Source organism: Lucilia cuprina, chromosome 4 (assembly GCF_022045245.1).
Source record: "Lucilia cuprina isolate Lc7/37 chromosome 4, ASM2204524v1, whole genome shotgun sequence".
Taxonomy (NCBI): Eukaryota; Metazoa; Arthropoda; class Insecta; order Diptera; family Calliphoridae; genus Lucilia; species Lucilia cuprina.
In genome coordinates this window covers 29,619,378-29,641,440 of record NC_060952.1, presented here as the reverse complement: position 1 = coordinate 29,641,440, position 22,063 = coordinate 29,619,378, and the positions used below count along the sequence as shown (strand labels likewise).

At 29.0% G+C, this 22,063-nt stretch overlaps 2 protein-coding genes across 2 annotated transcripts; both read left to right on the top strand.

Moving 5' to 3' along the window:
• The first annotated feature begins 7,369 nt into the window (after nt 1–7,369).
• Nucleotides 7,370–11,543, top strand: LOC111690979. The gene is made up of 3 exons (XM_023453596.2): nt 7,370–7,598; nt 9,098–9,793; nt 10,721–11,543. Exons 1-3 carry the CDS (start codon nt 7,577–7,579, stop codon nt 11,362–11,364), a joined length of 1,362 nt encoding a protein of 453 aa, XP_023309364.2. The 5' UTR covers nt 7,370–7,576; the 3' UTR covers nt 11,365–11,543.
• Nucleotides 11,544–15,908: 4,365 nt separating this feature from the next.
• On the top strand, nt 15,909–17,762 carry LOC111690965 (eukaryotic initiation factor 4A-III). Its single transcript, XM_023453579.2, has 3 exons — nt 15,909–16,209; nt 16,279–16,837; nt 16,933–17,762. The coding sequence occupies exons 1-3, from the start codon at nt 16,074–16,076 to the stop codon at nt 17,438–17,440; spliced, it is 1,203 nt and encodes a 400-aa protein (XP_023309347.1). The 5' UTR covers nt 15,909–16,073; the 3' UTR covers nt 17,441–17,762.
• Nucleotides 17,763–22,063: the final 4,301 nt, after the last annotated feature.

The window sequence follows — 22,063 nt, the reverse complement described above, 5'->3', positions numbered from 1 at the left end:
ATTTATACCTATTTATTTATAAGATATCTACGTCATAGCTGTATTGTTTAATTGTACATTTTTAATTTCTGCGCAGTGAAATCTTTAAACTTGTATATACCGCTACTTTATCACTTATATTGACATGTTATCAATTAATTTTTTTTATTTTTTTAAATCAACAATTTGCCAATAGATTTGATACAACAATTAGTCATACGATTTTCGAATAATTGCTCTGTTTGCATACATAATAAAACTTCTTCTTGTTCTTCATGTCCGTTCGTATCAGATGTTGATAAATTAATATGTTACACCCACTATTTAAAACACGCTAATTGAAATAACGACATATTACTGTGAAAATAATAACTAAGGATGTTCGATAGGCGCTATATTTTAATGACTTGTCATTTTTAACGATAAAAAGCTACTTTTCAAGTGAAACAAAAGTTTCTATGTGTGGACATTAAGGAAACTTCAAAAGAGAATTAAGAAAAAGTTTCTCAACAGAAGTTTCCTAGTGTGGACCAGGTCTTTGTATTATGAACTTGTTATACAGTCTAAATTTCTAAAGTATTTTGCTTTTTTAGGTTTTTTGTTATTTTTTAATATTGCTGCATTATTTTATAAAATTTAATATTTTTATTACACCTATATATTAGAATAACATTTTTAGATATTTTAGTAGTGGAACGAAATTTCTTAACCGATTTATTATCCGATATACCTATAAGAATTTATCAATAATTGATTTAACATTAAATCTATCGTTTCTTTGATTAAATTTCGAAAATAATAAGTAATTTTGAATTGTATACATGATATATTAGATAATCAATGGATTTGGACCTAGAAAAAATGTTTTGTGAGGTATAAATCTATATATTATAACAAAAATAATCCTGGTTTTTGGTCATTTTGTATTGATAAACAAGAACTACATTACGGGAACTCCATCTTTTTGGGTAGTATTGTGTAAATTTTATTTAGAATTTTATAATATTCTTATTCAATAAATCTAACACTAAGTACCATCCTAGCCACTCTAAGTACGGGGACATCACCATATACCACTATAAAACTATTAAATGCTAAAATCTTAATTTTCAACCTCAAATTTTAAATTCTTTATTTTATGAATAAGATACAGTAGGCGTATTTGGATCTGGATAGTTATTCTTGATTTGGGTTCTAAATATATATAAGTGTATGTATTAGGTGAAAAATATTGCTTTTCATGCCTTTACGGTATGATAACCACCTCTATTTTAAAATATCTAAATTAGGTATTTTTCCTAAAACAAAATTCTTTTAAAAAAAGGTAGGCAAAAAACTTAGTTGATTCACTGTATATATGTTGCTTTTTGTACTTAATTTGTTTTTTTTTCTTTTTGTTAAGATTTTTTTGTGCAAAAAAAATAATTTCTTTTTTATACCTATGTACCTTACAATACTAAATACTATAGTGGTGACAATATATATCATTTGTGCTAAATTTTGTCCTTCCTTGTAACCTTTACATGGCTTAGGCCTAGTGAGACTGTAGGTATATGCGAAACTGCAGAATTCTCTAAAAATATATGTAATACAGGTATACCAGAAATACACTTTATAATTCGCGGTACATAATCTATGGTCCCTATTCTGCATTTCGATTTGAATCGAAATTTTCTCGTTTGGCAACTTTGGTATTCTGCATTTCGATTCGACTCTCCGCCACATACAAATGAGAAACTTTTGATTTTGTGTGTGTGAGATATTTCTTTCTCTCACACACAAAAATCAAGTATTCCAAAAATGTTTCTTAGTGTGAACCAGGTCTTACAAAAACGTAATTACGATCGAAATGCAAAATACACACAATCGTAAAGAAATTGAAAAGAAATGGAATTGCTCCTTCTTTTTCTTACGATTCAGTTTTTTGTTGGAATACCTTTTTTCGATCATAGCGTAACTGAATGCATAAATCTCTAAAGAACCCAGTTTTGTTTTATTTGATATGTACAACAATTTGTATCTAAGTATAACAAAATTTCTTTACTAATCGATATCTACATAGGTATTTCATTTAAATCCATTTTTCAAAAACTACTCTCTATCAAGGGTAATTATAAGTCGGACTTAAATGATTTCAATTTTTTTCGTATTTTTTTACAACACAAACATACATGCATACATACATTTCTGTACGATTTCTTTGTTATTGTGGGAATATTTTTGTCTGTTTGTATTATAGTTAAAAAAGAGTGAGTAAGATAGACTTCAATTTGTTGAATGAGATGAGAATAATAATGATGATAAAGCTATTATTGTTTGTTTTTGTTTTCATAATAATGATTATGACGTTGATCACATAAATTACTTATAAGTACATATATGTATGTATGTATGTATGTATGTATAAATGTATGTTTTTGTTCTATTTACTAACAAATTCTTGTTGGCCTTTTTTTTGCCAAAAAAAAGCGTTAATTTTGTTGTTGTAATTATAAGTCACTGACCACATAAACAAATTCAAAATAATAAAATAAACAAAATGACGAAAAAAAACATAATAACGGTGATCAAACAACAAAAATGTGTTTTTTCTTAATAGAATTTTGGAACTTCTTTACTCTTTATGATTAAAAGGTATTATTTTTAGATTCCAAGACCCAAAGTACTAGTGATCTTAATAAGTAGTTTTAATCCATTTTACTTTATTTATTATACCCTACACCACTATAGTGGGGAGGGTATTATACATTTGTGCTGATGTTTGTAACATACAAAAATATTGGTCCAATACCCATCTTAAAGTATACCGATCGATTCAGAATAATTTTTTGAGTCGATTAAGACATGCCCGTCCGTCCGTCTGTCCGGCTGGCTGGCTGTCCATGTAAACCTTGTGCGCAAGGTACAGGCCGCAAGATAATTTGATGAAATTTGGACCAAGCATGTTTTTTGGCACAAGGACGAAGCCTATTGAAAATGGTTGAAATCGGTCCATTATTTCACCTAGACCCCATACAACCGTACCTCCCGATTTGAACTTTTTATGCTATAATTACGTCAAATTTTCTGCTATCTCTCTAAAAATTGGCACAAATAAGTTTTATATAAGTATAAATGATACTGCAGATTTTCGTAAGGATCGGCCTATATTTGACCCTAGCCCCCATACAAACCCCCCTTCAAAAAATGACTTAAACGTCTAAAATTGACTTGTAACCATTTGTATCGCAATGAAACTCAACAAAACTAACTGTTATTTAGAAATATATCCTTTTCCCAAATTTACCGAGGATCGGTCCATATTTGACCTATATAAAGCCTCATTTAGAAATTTTAGTTTTTTATCAATAAATGGCTTAAATATTTTGGAATTATGGTAATATTCAACATAAAAGTTTCTTTACAAAAAATAAAATTTTTATAAAAGTAAAAATTGTAAAAATATACTCATGGTGTAGGGTATCATATGGTCGGCCATGCCCGACTATACTTTCCTACTTGTTTTTTACATTATTTTACACCAAGCTGAAGGAACCGTTCTAATAACACGTTCTCGTTTTTCTTTCAAGTTTTTTTACAAACTGCTTTTGTGACGTAGTTTGTAGTAGGGTTCTATAAATCGACTTTCGAATAATCGAACAATCGACTTTTTGTCGAAAAAAGTCGAAAAGTTGAAGTCGACTATTTTGTTCGAAAAAAGTCGATAACTCGACTATCGTCTATGAAAAAGTCGAAAAGTGGACTTTGTAAATAAAAGTCGAAAAAAGTCGGAAAGTCGAAATGTCGGAAAGAGTCGAAAAAAGTCGAAAAGTTGGAAAGTCGGAAAAAGTAGGAAAAATTCGGAAAAGGTCGAAAATAGTCGGAAAAAGTCGAAAATAGTCGAAAAAAGTCGAAAAGTCGGAAAAAGTCGAAAATAGAAAGAAGTCGAAAAAACTCAAAAAATTGCAACAAATATAAATAAATTTTTTTATTAATAATAATAAATATTATTATATATTACAATAATAATATAATGTTAAATGGCAACATTATAAATTTACGCTTCTGGCAACTTTATAAATTTTTAACTCTGGTCGAAAAAAGTGGAAAATAGTCGAAAAAAGTCGGAAAGTCGAAAATAGTCGAAAAAAGTCAAAAGTCAAAAATAGTCGGAAAAAGTCAAAAGTCAAATATTGTCGAAAAGTCGGAAAAAGTCGAAAAAAGCCGAAAAGTCGACTATTTATAAAATATTAAAAGTCAAAAATCGACTTTTAATTAAATGAAAAAAGTCGAAAAATCGACTTTTAACGAAAGTTGAAAAGTCGACTTTTCATAAAATGCAAAAAGTCGAAATGTTGACTTTTCATAAAATGCAAAAAGTCGAAAAGTCGACTTTTCATAAAATGCAAAAAGTCGAAAAGTCGACTTTTCATAAAATGCAAAAAGTCGACATTTCGTTTCAACTATAGAACCCTAGTTTGTAGGTAATATAAAGAATCAAGAAACAATATAAAAAGTCTACTTTTTTATACTTATTATGAACTGAGCTAACATAAAACAAATCTGACTAGTCTCACAGATTCGTTATAAATAGGTTTGACTGTATATATTTAATATTAGGGAAATTCTTATTTCAAACAAAAAAATGAAACCATAAAATCTCTGAAATAAAAATATATTAAACAAAAATTTTAAAACATTAATAATTTAAAATAATAAATTAAACTAATATCGAGTAATCAACAATATAATTTTACAACATAAAAATTTTTTAATATAAATTAAAATGTTTTGATTCATGAATCATTAAGTACTTTTCGTTCTCCTTTTAATAGCACAGTAATAAAAAACAAATGAGAATGCTGAATTTGCAAATAAAAGAAATTGCGCCAATTTACAGAAATTACTCTCTCATCCATTCTCTTTATATGTGTTTGGCAAAAATTGTTTGTTTTGTGGTGGTGTCATTCTCAGTAAAAAGAGTTGCCAGAAAAAATTGCAAAAACTTGATATTTTGTTTCAATTATAACTTAAACTATGGCGGTGATTGTTGTAAAATTTTAATATTAAAGTTTTTTTCGGCAAAATAAATATTTAATTTACGATAGAAGCAGACAATTGCCTTAAACCGATCAAGTGTCCACAACAAAAGGCAAGCAGTTATAAATAAAAATTTGTTTTTTGTAAATTTAAAAATTTTCCCTAACGAATTTTATAAAAAAAAATCGCCCAAATTTTTCTTAACGACTTCAAAAACATTAAAAATCACCACCACAACATCATTCTTCTGGCAACGTTGCATTTATGGTTTTCTTTTTATAACAATTCAACATCTGCATACATATGTATATATAGTTATCTCTTTCGCTCTCATAAGCTATTAAACATATTTTTGTATTTTTCTTTATTGTAAAAACAGACCTGCCTGGGAATTTTTTTCTTCTTCTCACTGCTTGCGCCCCTTCAAAAGATAGGCTGGTTCTGTTAATAAAAATGTTTTTTTTTGCTTCTCTCACTTCTTTCGAAAGAAAAAATTTATATTATGGTATTTTCACGCCCGTTTTTCTTGGCTTAAATACTTCGTAGAAAGATAAATGTTTTTGAAATCGTTAAATTTACCAATATATTTGCAAAATTTGGTATTTGTTAAGCGTTTGTAAAACTTTTTATTAGGTTTTTCGTAAATTGAAAATTTTTTCAATGCGACATTAGTTGAGAGATGACAACACGCAACTAAAATGGCGGATAATTCGTCAGCTTTGTCTACTTCGGTTATTGGCAACGACCAACGAATATGTGTTCCCTCTCTTGCTCACAGCTGAATTGGAAAACAAATTGATGAGACGCATGTTGCCAGATAGTGTTATATTTGATTTAAGGTTTAAAGTTTAAAAAAATTTAATAAAAATTAATTATTAAAAGTTATTAAAATTATACCAATAGTTAACTTTAATTAAAACTTAATTGTTTGAAAGTCTAGTCAATGATTTCGAAATTAGGAATGTGTTAAAAATTTCAAATAAAATGTTAGATTTTTAAGTTAAATAATGTGGCAGCACTAATATTTAGTTAAATTTAACCAGACTTTATTTTAATATTTTGCTTAAAATTTAACATATATTTTTAGGCGCCCAAAAACTTTTAAGTAAGATTTATTAATATATTTTTATTTTTAACGATTTTCTAGAAGAATATTATAAAATATTTTTATTTCTTAATAAATACATATGATTAATAACGTCAAATATCAACTGTAATAATTAAAATTACAAGTTACAACCCTGGGACAAAATAACTTTGTATTACAGTGTTATCAACTTGTAATTTTTTTAATCATTTAAATATTTTTATTGGAGGGAAAAATCACTACTCCGTTTACTACACGTTGCTTTTACAATTTTGCAAACACGATAGATGCGAAACGTCCCAATCGTCTAGCGTTTTAACGGCGCTATATAATAAAATTAAATAAACTGTAAATATTTTTGAAAATACAAATTATTGCCTTTATTTTCATAACGCTTGCATATCATGAGATAGGGCAATAAACTAGGGTTCTATAGTTGAAACGAAAAGCCGACTTTTCGACTTTTTGCATTTTATGAAAAGTCGACTTTTTGCAATTAGTTAAAAGTCGATTTTTCGACTTTTAATATTTTGTAAATAGTCGACTTTTCGACTTTTGACTTTTTTCGACTTTCCGACTTTTTCCGACCAGAGTTAAAAATTTATAAAGTTGCCGGAAGCGTAAATTTATAATGTTGCCATTTAACATTATATAACTATTAATTATTATTAATAAAAATTTTATTTATATTTTTTCTATTTGTTGCAATTTTTTGAGTTTTTTCGACTTTTTCCGAATTTTCGACTTTTTCTGACTTTTTTCGACTTTTATTTACAAAGTCGACTTTTTTCATAGACGATAGTCGAGTTATCTTTTCAACTTTTCGACTTTTTTCGACAAAAAGTCAATTGTTCGATTATTCGAAAGTCGATTTATAGAACCCTAATTTGAACATATATCATATGAAAGGCCGAAATGTTGTATACATATAGTTAATGGTAATTTGGTAAAACAAGAAATTACCCAGGTTCTCAACGATATGACATATTATATCTGAAACAAACGTATCATTGACGTAAAATTTTGTATTTTTTTTTATATAAAAATACTAACATAGTCTCAAGTTTTGAAATTCCCTATATAAAAGTCATATCTCCAAATTACCGAGTAAAATTAAACGTTTTTCTTTTTTTGCTCTTTAATAGTTTTTCTATAGCGTTTTTTTTTTCAGCTAAAACAGTTGTCAGCACTCCCCTTCAAGTTGTACTACAAATTTTCGTAGTTTTGTAGTTTTCTTTTTATTCATTTTTTTCTACACATTTTGGTTTCTTCCCAATTTCTATGAAGGGGACGTTTATTACTGAGAAAATGGCGATAGAATTCAAATCAGGCAAATACATCGCGCACAACATTTCAAGTGATTTAATTAAAGTCGAAAAGTGAAGTGATATTATTGAAATTTATTTGCATTTCGGAAAACATTTAAAATCGTTTAGCATTAATATACAGAGAAAAAGTTTTTGTTTTGAAAAAAAAACCTGAAAAGAAACGATGGAAATAGCAATTAAACCAGGTAAGTTCTTAAATTAATAATTTAGAACATTTTCTCGACCCTCCCGTTCGTTGAGATACGACAAATGGCGACTATTGAGAATTTAGATTTTTAATTTATTGCTGCGTTTTTTTTTCTGTTTTGCTTTTTATACGTTTATTTTATGTAGTTGTGTAGCATGGATGTCGGTTTATTTTTAATCGTCAGAGTTGCCATTGTCTTGAGAAAGAATGTATGTAGGGGGGTCTTTTTTTTAAAAGAGTTGTATTTATTAGGTGGATAATTTATAATACTTTTTAGGGCTTACCATTTGGTATGGGATAAATTGAAGATTAATTTTCACTTAAAATCTTGTTAGTATTTTAAATAAATACGTATAAAACTGTTAACTTTAAAATTCGTTTAATTACATCGCCATATTTGTGGGAAACTTTTGTTGAGAAACTTTTGATTTTGTGTGTGAGAGAAAGAGATGGTTGATATTTCTTTCTCTTTCTCTCACACACGAAAATCAAGAGTTTTCTAAAAAAAAGTTTCCTAGTGTGAACCGGGTCTTAGCCGTTATTTCAGAAATTTTCTATTTATTTAGAAATTACCAATTGTGTTGTAATATATTCTCGAAAGTGAAATTTTCTGGGGTGTTATTGGAAAATTCTGAAATTGATCTATTGATTTAGGGGGTCTCTTTGTAATTTGAACACGAAATTTTTGTCGGGCGAGGCTTATATGATCAGCCTCGCCCGACAAAAAGTTCTTACTTGTTTAAAATATCTATGTAGGGTAGAAGGGGGATCATTTGCCATAGGGGCACATCTGTCAATGCGAATAACTTGAAAACTGAGTAATCGATTTTATCACACTAAATCTATTTCTTTGTCATTAATTGTCATAATAAAGCATTTAAGTTGAATTGTACTTAATAAACTTAAGCAGTTTTTTTGTTGAACAAAATTTTAGGGGCTAGAATCATATGAGGCCCTATATTATAGAATTCGTGAGCGTCATGAAGTCTAATATAGAATTTGCTTTTGCAGCCTTTTGTCGAAATATGAGTATATTAAACATAATTAAAAACTTAAAATCCCTATTCGGGGGTACAGTTGTATGGGGGCTAGGTGAAAGAATGGACCGATGTTAACCGTATCCAATAAGCTTCGTCTACGTTATCATAGAAGATCATGTGCCCTATATCATTGAATTATTTCCAAAATTGCGACCTGTAGTTTGATTACAAAGTTTACAAGCCCAATTCGGGGGTACAGTTGTATGGGGGCTAAGTGAAAGCATAGACCGATCTTAACCATTTTCAATAAGCTTCGTCCCTGGGACAATAAAAGATCATGTACCAAATTTCATTGAATTATCTTCAAAATTGCGACATATCAGCGTTTCACTGGTATAGGGCGAAAAAATATATTTTATATAAACATAAAGATATGTCTAAAATATTCGGCATATCCGAACTTTACACGGTAACTTATTAAATCCACTAAACTTACTTTTTTTTCCTATAATTACAGTAAATTCTCCTGAAAAATTAACTGAATCCCCAAGAATCCAAGATGATGAGGTGGTAGTAATACCAGCAGCAGAGGGTGCTGCCAAAGGACCTATGGTTAGTCCTCCCGGTCAGCAGAAGCAGCAACAACCACAGCAAAAGACAAAACGGAAGCATAGACGCGGTAAACCCAAAGCAAAAAATGCCAATAAACCATATAAGAAAACCAATTGGAGATTTCAAATGCCACGAATCAACTACAGTAAATGTGCTTCGGCCGGCGGCAGTGGTGGTTGTAATCGTCGAGAAAAATTACAACGTTCACGCTCCTTAGTACCCTATAATACTAATAAATTTCTAATGGAAGAACATTTGGCAGAGGTGCCCAGTGCACTGCTAACACCCACAGGCCGTACAAGAGATTCTAGTTTTTCCATGGATTCGGAAGATAATTATTTTTTCTCTTTACCAGAAGATGAAGAAGAATTTCTAACAAAAGAATTTGCTAATGTTTACGAAAAAGCTAGAGTGGAACGTTTAGAGAGTTTAAGTAAGCAGGAACTAATCGAGGAATGTTTACAAATAGAAGATCGTTATTCCAAAGATCAGGGTAATCAGCGGCAACAGCAACTGAATATACAGCGTATAGCACAAGAATATATGGCGAAAATACGAGTATTAGATGATAAAGTTAAAGAGCTGTCAAGGGAGAATCATAGTAAGTAAATTTTGAAAAATTTTAAGATATTTTTCCTTGTTTTCAGAAAAAAACTTAACATATTCGAAAATTCGAAATTTATTTCAAAACAAGTAGGAAAGTATAGTCGGGCATGGCCGACCATATAATACCCTACACCATGAGTATATTTTTAAAATTTTTATTTCTATTTAAAGAAACTTTTACGTTGAATAAACTAAAATTTCTAAATGAGGCTTTATATAGGTCAAATATGGGCCGATCCTCGCAAAATTTGGGAAAGGATATATATTTTTAAATAACAGTTACTTTTGTTGAGTTTCATTGCGAAACAAATGGTTACAAGTCAATTTTAGACGTTTAAGACATTTTTTGAAGGGGGATTTGTATGGGGGCTAGGGTCAAATAAAGAAAATCTGCAGTGTCAGTTATACTTATATAGAACTTATTTGTGTCAGAGAGATAATAGAATATTTGACGTAATTATGGCATAGAAAGTTCAAATCGGGAGGTACGGTTGTATGTGGTCTAGGTGAAATAATGGACCGATTTCAACCATTTTCAATAGGCTTCGTCCCTGTGCCAAAAAACATGCTTGGTCCAAATTTCATCAAATTATATTGAAAATTGCAGCCTGTACCTTGCGCACAAGGTTTACATGGACAGCCAGACAGACAGACGGACGGACGGACATGTCTTAATCGACTCAAATAATGATTCTGAATCGATCGGTATACTTTAAGGTGGGTATTGGACCAATATTTTTGTATGTTACAAACATCAGCACAAACGTATAATACCCTCCCCACTATAATGGTGTAGGGTATAAAAAGAATCGGAACTTTTAAATCTTATCCTTTTAATTAAATAAAAATAATATTTTTATTATTTTTTAAAACAAGAATTTTACTAAAATTTTACAACAATAATTTTTTTCTCTTATTTTAGATTTACGCTGTCAATTAATGCGTTCAGCACCATTTGCAGCCGCAGCAGCAGCCTCACCACCCTCAGCTACAGCACCAATGGGTGCCGCCTGTCAACCTACCCCCATGGATTCATCCAGTGAGGACAGTGAAAGTGATAGTTCAACATCCAGTTCATCATCGTCCTCTTCATCATCGTCAAGCAATGATGAGCGCCATCAACAGGTGCGACGTCGACGTAGTTGTTCTTCACACAGTTCTTTAAGTGAGTATAATGGCTATATAGAAAATAACTATATGCACAATAATCTAGCAGAAGAACGACAAGGAGGAGATGGTCTAGTAAACAATAATGATCAACCAACAGCAGCAGCATCACCATCACAAGTAGAAGATGATTATGAACGTCGACAGTTATTGGACGATCATATGGAGGATGATGATGATGTTGAAGGTGATGATGAGTATGAGGAAAATTCACCCAAAGTTAATGGTTTTCATAAAGAACAACACCAGCCACAATTAAGTGTTAATTTATCACCAAATGTAAATAGAACCATTGAAAATAATGCTGGCATTCAAAATGTTGCTAATAATGATAATAATGGTGGTAATATTGCTGCAGATGTTTTAGTAGTAGAACGCTTACAAAATATTTCAAACTAGTTACTTTCTGGCTCTGTATTTCTCATTAACATATTGTTAGATGCATACAATACATACATATTAAACACCCACCCCATTAGTGTTCCTCGAAAGCAACAAAAATCATTTACTATTGACCTCCTTCCCAACACCCCTTCCTCCCCAACCAATTATATGTGATTAAGAAAAGAAACAAACAACAACAAAAAAACTAACTCTTTTTGATAAAAAGAAATTAAATTAAATTAAAAAATAAAGTTGAATATATCTTAGTTCACTAATTTATATTTTAATGTTTTATTTTTCATATTTGAAAATTTTATTAATATATTTTTTGTATTTAAAAAAAATAATATATATTTTTTTAATAACACTTTGTTAAATACATTTTTCATGTTTTTTTTTTTTTTACTTATTATTTATAAATTATTTCTTTTTTTGCAAAGGACAATTACTTTCTCGAAATACTTTAGATTTATTACGCACATTTTCCATACAAAATTCCTACATTAAACCATCAATAACTTTATTAAGCCTTTATGAATATGGGGGTTTTTCTTTAAAATTAATCAAGGATTATATTATGTTTATTTTTACACCATTTAACTTCATGATAAGAGTTTATGTTTCCATTTGTTATTTCAACAATTTAATATTGTTTTAAATTTGTTTTCTGAAGATCCTACACTGAAAATAAAACATGCTCAACTTTACGAAAAAAAAAATTTCGTAACTTCTATTTTCGTAATATTTACAAAAATTTCGTGTATAATACGAAATATTATTAAATAAAACCCTATTTTTCTATTTTTACAAAAGTACGAAAACCTTTCGTAATATTTTATTATTATTTTCATAAAAAAAAAAAATTGAAAATTCCTGTGAAGAATAATTTTGAACTAAAATTAGAAAATTTATTTTAAAATGAACAAAAATATTTGAATAAATTAATATTTCGTAAATTTTACAATATTTATTCAAAATTCCATTTTTTCAATTTATGTAAATTAATTTTTTCAAGAATATTTTGCATTATACTAAAATATTTCGTACAATTTCGTATATATTACGAAAGAATTTCGTGGTGCGAAACAACGAACGATTCGTACAATGTACGACATTTTGTCGTATATATTAGGCATGGATTTTTTTTCAGTGTAGTTATCTCCTAGATCTAAATAAATCTATCAGACACAAACTTTCTCAAGGTGTTACCATTTCTTTTTAAATCTACAAAATCGATTCATTTTTAACGTACCAATTGGACCATATTTTCGCAAAAGTGTCTTTTTCTAGACGTTTCCTAGACTGGAATCATTAAATTTACTTTTATCTACTTAAAACAAGAAAAATGTCATTAATTTCCATATCGAAATTAACTAAATTTACTATACAAAGTGCTTTAGCGAGGATAATAGGAACGATATCTATCGTTTTGATTAAAACGACTTTGGTAACACTGTATGAAGATAATACTTTTATGTTTGACATATATATTGTTCATTAAAAATGTTCATAATACGTCAAAATGGTGCACATATATCCGTAAAAAGTTGAGCGGCTTATTAGGCCCGTAAAGAAGATTTTAGAACAATATTTAAAATTTTTATATGAAAAATTCTAACAAAAACTGAGAAGATTTCATAAAAAATGTTGAAAATTGTTTTCTTTTCTTCTTTCTGAATTCGGGCATTAGTTTTGAACTTAAAAGGAGTCAAAATTTTAATTGCGACAATCTTGTTGTAAAAAACTTAAAACTGTTAATTATTAATGCTAGATTCTCAGTACAATATATATAGTACATATTTTATTCTAAAATTTAGAGAAGAAATCTTTATTGATTTAATTTTTATTAAGATTTTGTAAATTTTCTATTTATTTTTGTTTTATTTCTTTAGTTACATATAAGTGAACCTGGAAAATTACATAATTTAAATCAAAAAAGCTCAATTAAACAAAGAGTTCGTTTACACATATTCAAAAACTTTTCTTATAAAAAAAATAAAAGAAATGTGATATTTTTTAAAAAAGAACTTACACATAAATTTGAATTTTATGAAAAAATATAATTTATGAAAAGTTTTTGAGTATATAATAATATATAAAAAAAACTAATTTTAAAAATTATTTTGCAAAATTTTTGGTTCATTTTTTAACCAAAATATTTTTATTTTCTATATAACAGTGTAATAATTAGTTATATAATTTATTTAGTAATAGAATTAAACAAAAAAATAAATAAAATGTTTATTTTTAATTAGAAAAATTGTTTTAATAAACTATGGTGCAAACAAAATCATTAATATATTTAACCTCGTATTGAGTATTTTCGACGGAAATTATATTTTCAAAAAATTCCATGAACAATTACTTAATTTTTAAGTTAAGAGTGCTTTTCTTAAAATTTTGAACATAAAATTTCTGACCGAGATACCAAATACGAAGGTTGTACGAGTGCCGCATTATAGGGGAAAATTTAACACTTAAGAGTGGGTTAATCAGTTTAATCTGATGTTTATCACTTTTGATGTTTTTCAGTACTAGATTAAACTATGCAGTGTTGCCATACAAAACAAGAGAAAACGTCACTGTTATCAAAACAATACATGTTTTACAAAAAAGAGAAGATGTAAAATGAAAATAATGAAAACTTAAATTTAAAACAGAAAAAATATTGTGAAGTCCCTAATCGATAAATTAAATATTTTAATAATGTTTTTTCTAATAAAAATTGTATTAATTTTTTTGGCATCAGCAGTTTACGCTTTTGCATTTCTGGCTCAAGTTTAAACCACCTCCATTGGGCGCTTAAACTAGCAAACAAAATTAGCTGATTGAGGGCGAGTTTTTCTGATAAATATAATCTTCATTCTTTGGTTAAACCTGGTTTAATATAGTTTTCGTGTTTTTCAGTTATCGGTAAAGTTACTTATTATCTTAGTTTAACTGAGTGTAATTGGCCAATTAAACTCAAGTTATAAGTGAGAAAACACAATTAACAAAAACAATAAAACAATGATTTCGGAAGAACAAAAACTTAATATTTTAACTAAATTGCAATTTTCTGATTTGTTTTGTTTTATTTATTATTGTTTTAAATGTTTATTTAACATTTTTCCAAAATTTTCCATTTTACAAAAGTATTGTTTGCAAAAAACAGCTGTTCATTGTTTATGTTTTTGAGTGAAAAGTTGGCAATACTTACAAAGTTAACAGAGCTTACATCTAAAACTGAAAAACACAATTATCGTTTAAAGTCCTGCTAAATTTGTTCCGAGTTTAATCTAACAGCAAGTTAAGCCTAGTTTAACTGATGAGTAAGAAACCCTCCCTGAGTATTCAAAAACAACATTTGAAGATTAATTTTAATTTAATCCCTAACTCTTCACTTAAAGATTGGCCCTAAGGAAGAAAAATACACTATTTCTCACTCATTCAATTTATGAAAACGAAAATACTAAAAAACTTACTTATGGTAGCAGGCATGGAAAATAGTACTAATAACAAAAATAGTACTTTTTAGTTTTTTTAAGAACAACATGATCAATTTACATTACTACACAACAGATTGGATTAAACTACTAGATTATAAACTATACTAAAGACTAGACTATGCTCTAAATTTTAGACTATACTATAGATCCGACTGTAGACTAAACTAGCTCATATATAGATTAGTTTAATGGCCATCATGTGGACAACATATCAAAAGGGTTCTACAGTTAAAACAAAAAGTCGACTTTTCGACTTTTTTCATTTAGTTAAAAGTCGACTTTTCGACTTTTTGCATTTTATGAAAAGTCGATTTTTCAACTTTTCATTTAAATAAAAGTCGACTTTTAGACTATAAGTATTTTATAAATAGTCGACTTTTCGACTTTTTCCGACTTTTTTCGACTTTTTTACTATTTTCGACTTCTTTCTACTTTTTTCCGACTATTTTTTGACTTTTTTCGAGTTTTTCCGACTATTTTAGAGTTTTTGACTTTTTTTCCACTTTTTTTTAATTTTTGACTTTTTTCTACAATTTTCGATTTTTCGACCTTTCGACTTTTTACGAAATTTCGACTTTATTCGACTTCTTTCGACTTATAGACTTTTTCTCGACTTATCGACTTTTTTCGACTTATCGACTTTTTTCGACGTTTCGACTTTCAGACTTTTCGGCTTTTTTCGACTTTTATTCACAAAGTCGACTTTTCAACTTTTTTTCACAGACGATAATCGAGTTATCGACTTTTTTGGAACAAAATAGTCGATTTCGACTTTTTTCGACAAAAAGTCGATTGTTCGATTATTCGAAAGTCGATTTATAGAACCCTAATCAAAAGTTTATATATTAGAGAAAGTGGCGAAAATGACATGATAGTATTTTTTCAATATTAAAAAGCACTGAAAATGTTACTAAAGTTTTGAATTTTGTTTTTTATACCAGTTTTTAACAAACACATGCTCACCAACATCAAAATTTCCACAAGAAAAACACAATTTAATTTTGTTTTTCAACACACTGGCAACCCTTATTTAATAACGAATAGAGAAAGTGACGAATAAGAACAGTAAAAGTAAACGTCAAAACAATCTGCAGCGAACCACATTGTAAAAAATAATTCTTTTTTCGTGGCTTGGCATTATTTTCAATTTACAGCAAAAAATATAAAAATAATTTAATAAATTTCTCTTGAATATTGTTCGTTATTGTTAAGAGACTGAAGAAAACATAAAATAAAATGGCTCGTAAAGGTGGAGCACCCGCAGAGGATTTATCAAATGTAGAATTTGAGACAAGCGAAGATGTTGAAGTCATACCCAGTTTTAATGCTATGGGTCTTAAAGAAGAATTACTCAGAGGCATTTATGCCTATGGTAAGTATAGGGGGGGAGGGAGTAAATTCCTTAAATAAAACAACTAAAAATATAAAATGTTTTCCTTAGGTTTTGAAAAACCCTCCGCCATACAACAGCGCAGCATCAAGCCCATTGTAAAGGGACGCGATGTCATTGCCCAGGCACAATCTGGTACCGGCAAAACGGCCACTTTCTCCATATCAATATTACAGAGTCTTGACACCTCACTGCGTGAAACACAAGTGTTATGTCTGTCACCTACTCGTGAATTGGCGGTGCAAATTCAAAAAGTCATCTTGGCCTTGGGTGATCTAATGAACGTACAGTGTCATGTTTGCATTGGTGGCACAAATTTGGGTGAGGATATACGTAAATTGGATTATGGTCAACATATTGTTAGTGGTACCCCCGGCAGAGTATTCGATATGATTAAGCGACGTGTTTTACGTACAAGAGCCATTAAAATGTTGGTGTTGGATGAAGCTGATGAGATGTTAAATAAGGGTTTCAAGGAACAAATCTATGATGTATATCGTTATTTGCCACCAGCCACACAGGTCGTTTTGATATCGGCTACATTGCCTCATGAAATTTTGGAAATGACCTCGAAATTTATGACAGATCCTATTAGGATTTTGGTAAAACGGTAAGTCGCAGAGAAAGGGAAAGTTGAGACTTATGAGTTTTAAAATTTCTATCTTTTTTTGATACATTAACTTTTTTCTTTTTTCCTTTTAACAGTGATGAATTGACCCTGGAAGGCATTAAACAATTCTTTGTGGCCGTCGAACGTGAAGAATGGAAATTCGATACTCTATGTGATCTCTACGATACCTTGACCATAACACAAGCTGTCATATTCTGTAATACAAAACGTAAAGTCGATTGGTTAACGGAGAAAATGCGTGAAGCTAATTTCACAGTCAGCTCAATGCACGGTGATATGCCGCAAAAGGAACGTGATGAAATTATGAAAGAATTTCGAGCTGGACAATCCCGTGTACTTATTACCACCGATGTTTGGGCTCGTGGTATAGATGTACAACAGGTGTCGCTGGTCATTAATTACGATTTACCCAACAATCGTGAATTGTATATACATCGTATTGGTCGTTCGGGTCGTTTTGGCCGTAAAGGTGTCGCTATTAATTTCGTTAAATCCGATGATATTCGTATTTTGCGTGATATTGAACAGTACTATTCAACACAAATTGATGAAATGCCTATGAATGTGGCTGATTTGATTTAAGTTTGCAGAGGTAGTTACTACATTTGTTACGATGTAGTTGTTATTAGATGAAATAATTGTCTAATACTATTTAATCTATATTTTAACATTAGATTATAGATAAACAGAATTTTTGAAATTTAATCAAAAACTATTGAACAAAATTAAGCATTTCGCTAATATGTTTTCTTAATGAATTCACCTTCTTGTATGAGAGTATTTTTTTTACAAGAAATGCCTAATTTTAAGAAAATTTTTTGTCATTTATCAAAGAAATTAATAACTTTTTTGTATAAGAACTCGTATAATGATTTTGCTAAATAAACTAATTTAATAAAATAAATGGAGTTTTTAAATTATTTAAAGAAAAAAACTGTTATGGTAAATAACAGCTTAAGAGAAGTGCGAAAATTAGACTTTTTATCTATTTAATTGCTTTTGGACGCAGGCATTTGAAAACACATTTTGATCTAAAATTTACTAAAATTACACTTACATTTAAAACCATTTAATACCTTGTGGTCTCCGGTAGGTTTGTGGTTTTGTCTTCTAGACCAGTAGACCGGAGCTCACAACAGGCCCGATGGAAGCCTAAATGTATTTCTTCAGTTTTAAGGTCTTTGAGGAGTTATACTACTGTGTATGTGTTACCTATGAAGTATAGATATAATATACCAAAAATTTAACTTTTCTTTTATTAATTTTGCAAACAAAACCAATCAGAAGTTAACAAGTTCTTTAATTATTTTCAAAGTCAACTTTTTTTTTTTCTTCTTATTTCATTTTTTGTATTAACTTTGGCGCATAATTTTCCATACTAAGCGATTTTTGTACATTATGGAGCTTTTAACAGCGAAAAAAGTTAACAACTCTTTTATTATTTGTCATTCGTTTTATCCTTCTTCCGTTACTTAATGTCAAATTAGTATAAAATTCGGCGCGTTTTACATTGGAAGTGATTGTTGCTAACAATTAAGAGAAATTTATTAAAATCTAAAGTAATTATAGCAAAAATAGTTAATATTTAAAAAAATGTGTTATTTATGTAAAGATATAAAGAAATTTTAAAGAAATCTATGTAACCTAACATAGCTTTAAAGTAAATCAAGTGCGTGTGATAGGTGGTGGCGGCTGTTGTGTAAAATTAAGCAAATCTTATTAAAATCTATAGAAAAATGGTGTTGAAATAAAATAATAAGTTATATAAATACAAAAATCTCAAAAAATTGTTAGATATAGTTTAAAATAAAAAAATAAGTAATTTGTTAATTTCAAAGGCACAAGATGAATAGTTCCTAGTTTTTTTGTTGTTTTTAATTTTTCCTGTACGAAAAAAGAGTTTATGTATTTCTTTGTGTGCGTGTGTGTATGTGTGCTTTTTAAACAACAACAGGTTGTTGATGCTCTGCTAAGATGAAGAAATTAAATGTTAATAAAAGAGAAAAATCAGTATAAAATTTAAATGTTATAGTAATTCAATAAAAGAAAATTGTGTGTAGTAAATTATTTGTACGTACAAAGTAAACAGAATTTATAAACTCCAAACCTTTGGATATATGTCTTCAGAATATTGAATGCAGTGTTTATGCAAGGTATGTATGCAAATTAAATTTATAAATTTTATTACGTGGGTATTATTATTTTATTATGTACTATTATCTGGTACCATTGTCTTTTGCCATTAAACATACATTCATTATGTATGTATATGATACATATATATAAAATTCTAACGTTACTGACTGACAGACTGATTCATCATCGCACAGCCTAAACGGTTAAGGCTAAAGAACTGAAATTTGGACAGGGGGTTGGTCTCCCAACAAATAGACGGGATTTTTGGAAATTCGAATGTTTAGGGGGTAAAAAGGGTAAAAACGGGTAAATTCGGTAACCTCATATCTCCTAAACTAGAAAAGATACAAAAATAGTTTAAAGCTTATCGTCGTTCATTTAAAAAATAAGCGGATAGGTGTCTGGTACTTTTTTTCAATTTCGGCCCCTTTAAGGAATAAACGGATAAAAACTGTATTTTGGTACATTTTTTGCACCCCATGTATCTTTTAAACCAGTGAACATTCAAACAATATTTTTGACTCCTTCATAACTTGACGAAAAAATAAAAATATAAATTTAGTACTTATGGTTATTTGGTTATACAACAAACTTACTCTCTAAACTCCTCCATTTTATTTCGTAATTCATTCGGTTGTAAACGAAAGACTAATCTTACTTTTTGATCTTCTCTTAGCAAATATATAAAAACATGTGCAAACATGTACATTTTTTGCACCCCATGTATCTTTTAAACCAGTGAACATTCAAACAATATTTTTGACTCCTTCATAACTTGACGAAAAAATAAAAATATAAATTTAGTACTTTTTGGTTATTCGGATGTTTAAGGGGTGAAAATTGTACCTATTTTTAGTACTTTTTTCATAAAACATTGATTTCTATTAAATTTAACCTAGAAACATGAAATTAAGCATGTAGAGCCCGGAGTAAATGAGAATCTATAAAAGGGGACTTTTTGGTACCTTTTCGTTCATCAAAAGAAATTTTCTATAATATTGAACCTAGAAACATGAAATTAAGCATTTAGAGCCTGGATTAAGTGAGATCCTATAAAATGGCACTTTTTGGTACTTTTTCGTTCTTCAAAAGGTACTTTTTGTGTTTTTTATAATATTGATCCTAGAAACATGAAATTAAGCATGTGGAGTTAATTGGAATCTATAAAAGTGGGCCCTTTGGTAGACATAAAACTAAGCAATCAGGGACATGAGTGGAACATGAAATTAAATAAAATAGGTCTTTTGGTACTTTTTCGCACTTCACTTACTTTTATAGCACTCTAAAATATTGAATATATAAACATAAAATTAAACACGCAGTATCCTAATTGAACGAAAATTGAAAAAGGATACTTTGGTACTTTTTTGTTTTTATACTAATACTTTTCTATAATAATGAACCTAAAATTGGACATGCAGCTTCCTGATTGTATAAAAATATGTATGCGATTTTTTAGTTTCTGGTTGAAAATTAAACATGCGTCATCCTTATTTAATGAAAATATATAAAAAGGCACTGACTAAATGGTACTTCTTCGTTCTTCAACTGTTTTTTTTTTTTTTAAATTTTCTGTAATATTGAGACTAGAATCATAAAATCAAGCTTAAAAAGTTCTTTAAAAGGGGAATTTTTGATATTTTTGATATTGCAGATATATACACATTTACAATAATGATATGTATTTTATTCCATTACGATGAGGGTAGCGAAGCACACTGGGTACATTTATAAAAAACAAAACTCGGTATCAGATCTTTAAATAAATCTACAATTAAAAAACCACTTAAGCGCTCTAATCAATTAATTATTCATCAAAAATGTATTTGGTGTATCCTTAATTATCGATCAAATTAAGAAAATAACGAAAACCGAAAGAATCTGTTGATCCTTAAGAACGCTTTAATTGTAAATTTAGCGAGGATCGATGATCATTATAAATTTGGTAAAGGGATTAAAGTTTACTTCAGAGTTATTAAGGTGAAATTAGTCATGTTATTATTGTTTAAAAGTGAATTTTGACCTTCAAGTCATTTTCTTAATTGGAATTTCTGTGGGGGCAAGAGTCAAACGAGACTCGATCATTACAAAATGTTTTGCCGATTTTTGTTGACATACTAGAATATTTAACATAGTTATGGATCCAAAAGCCCTATTCGGGGGGTACAGTTGTATGGGGGCTTGGCTAAATAATGGACCAATTTCAAACATTTTCAACAGCGTTTGTCTTTGGATCAACAGACGAGTAGGTATGGGCCAAATTTCATTAAATTATCTTGAAAATTGCGACTCATAGCGTGCGCACAAGCCTTCTCAAATCAGAAAGTGTTTCTCAGCCGATTAGTATACTTTAAGAAGAATTAAAATTTTAGGGTGTTACAAACATCAGCACAAATGCATAATATCCTCCCCACTATAATGGTTTCAATTACATACATATGTATATTAAAGAATCATAATTTTTCTCCTTTATTATTTCCCAAAATCGTAGATCCCCAAATAACGATCCTATTTAAAAGGTTTTATAATAAAACTTTTATTAAATTTGCAAAAAGTCGAAATGGCTCAAATAAGGACTAAGTTGAACTCGAATTGGGACTCAATATTAATATATTACAAGAGGAATTGGGGATATCGTGTACTAAAGTTAGACAAATGCTAGTTCTATTTAAATCTCTAGTATTATAAGAGCTCGGAGATAAGTTTATAAAATTATTATATTATCTGAAAATCCATTCTATGAAAGCTTAACTTGTGTTATATGTTTAGAAATGCATATTTTTAAGCTTGATTGTCTTAGGTTTAGATTAAGAAATCTCGAAGAAAGAAGCAGAAATATTAAAAAGTATTCCCTTATTTATGTAAATGTCGATAGATATGGCTTTCAGAAAAAAGCGGGGTTTTCAAACTTTAGTGCTCGATATCTCAAACATTTGTTGTGATTTAGAAATTCTGAGAACAGATTCGAATTTAACACAGCTCAAACCTTAACAAAAGTATACATTCGTCTCTGGGTTTAAAATGTGTTGGCCCTTGTTTTTTATTGTTCTCTTAGCCTTTATTTAATTT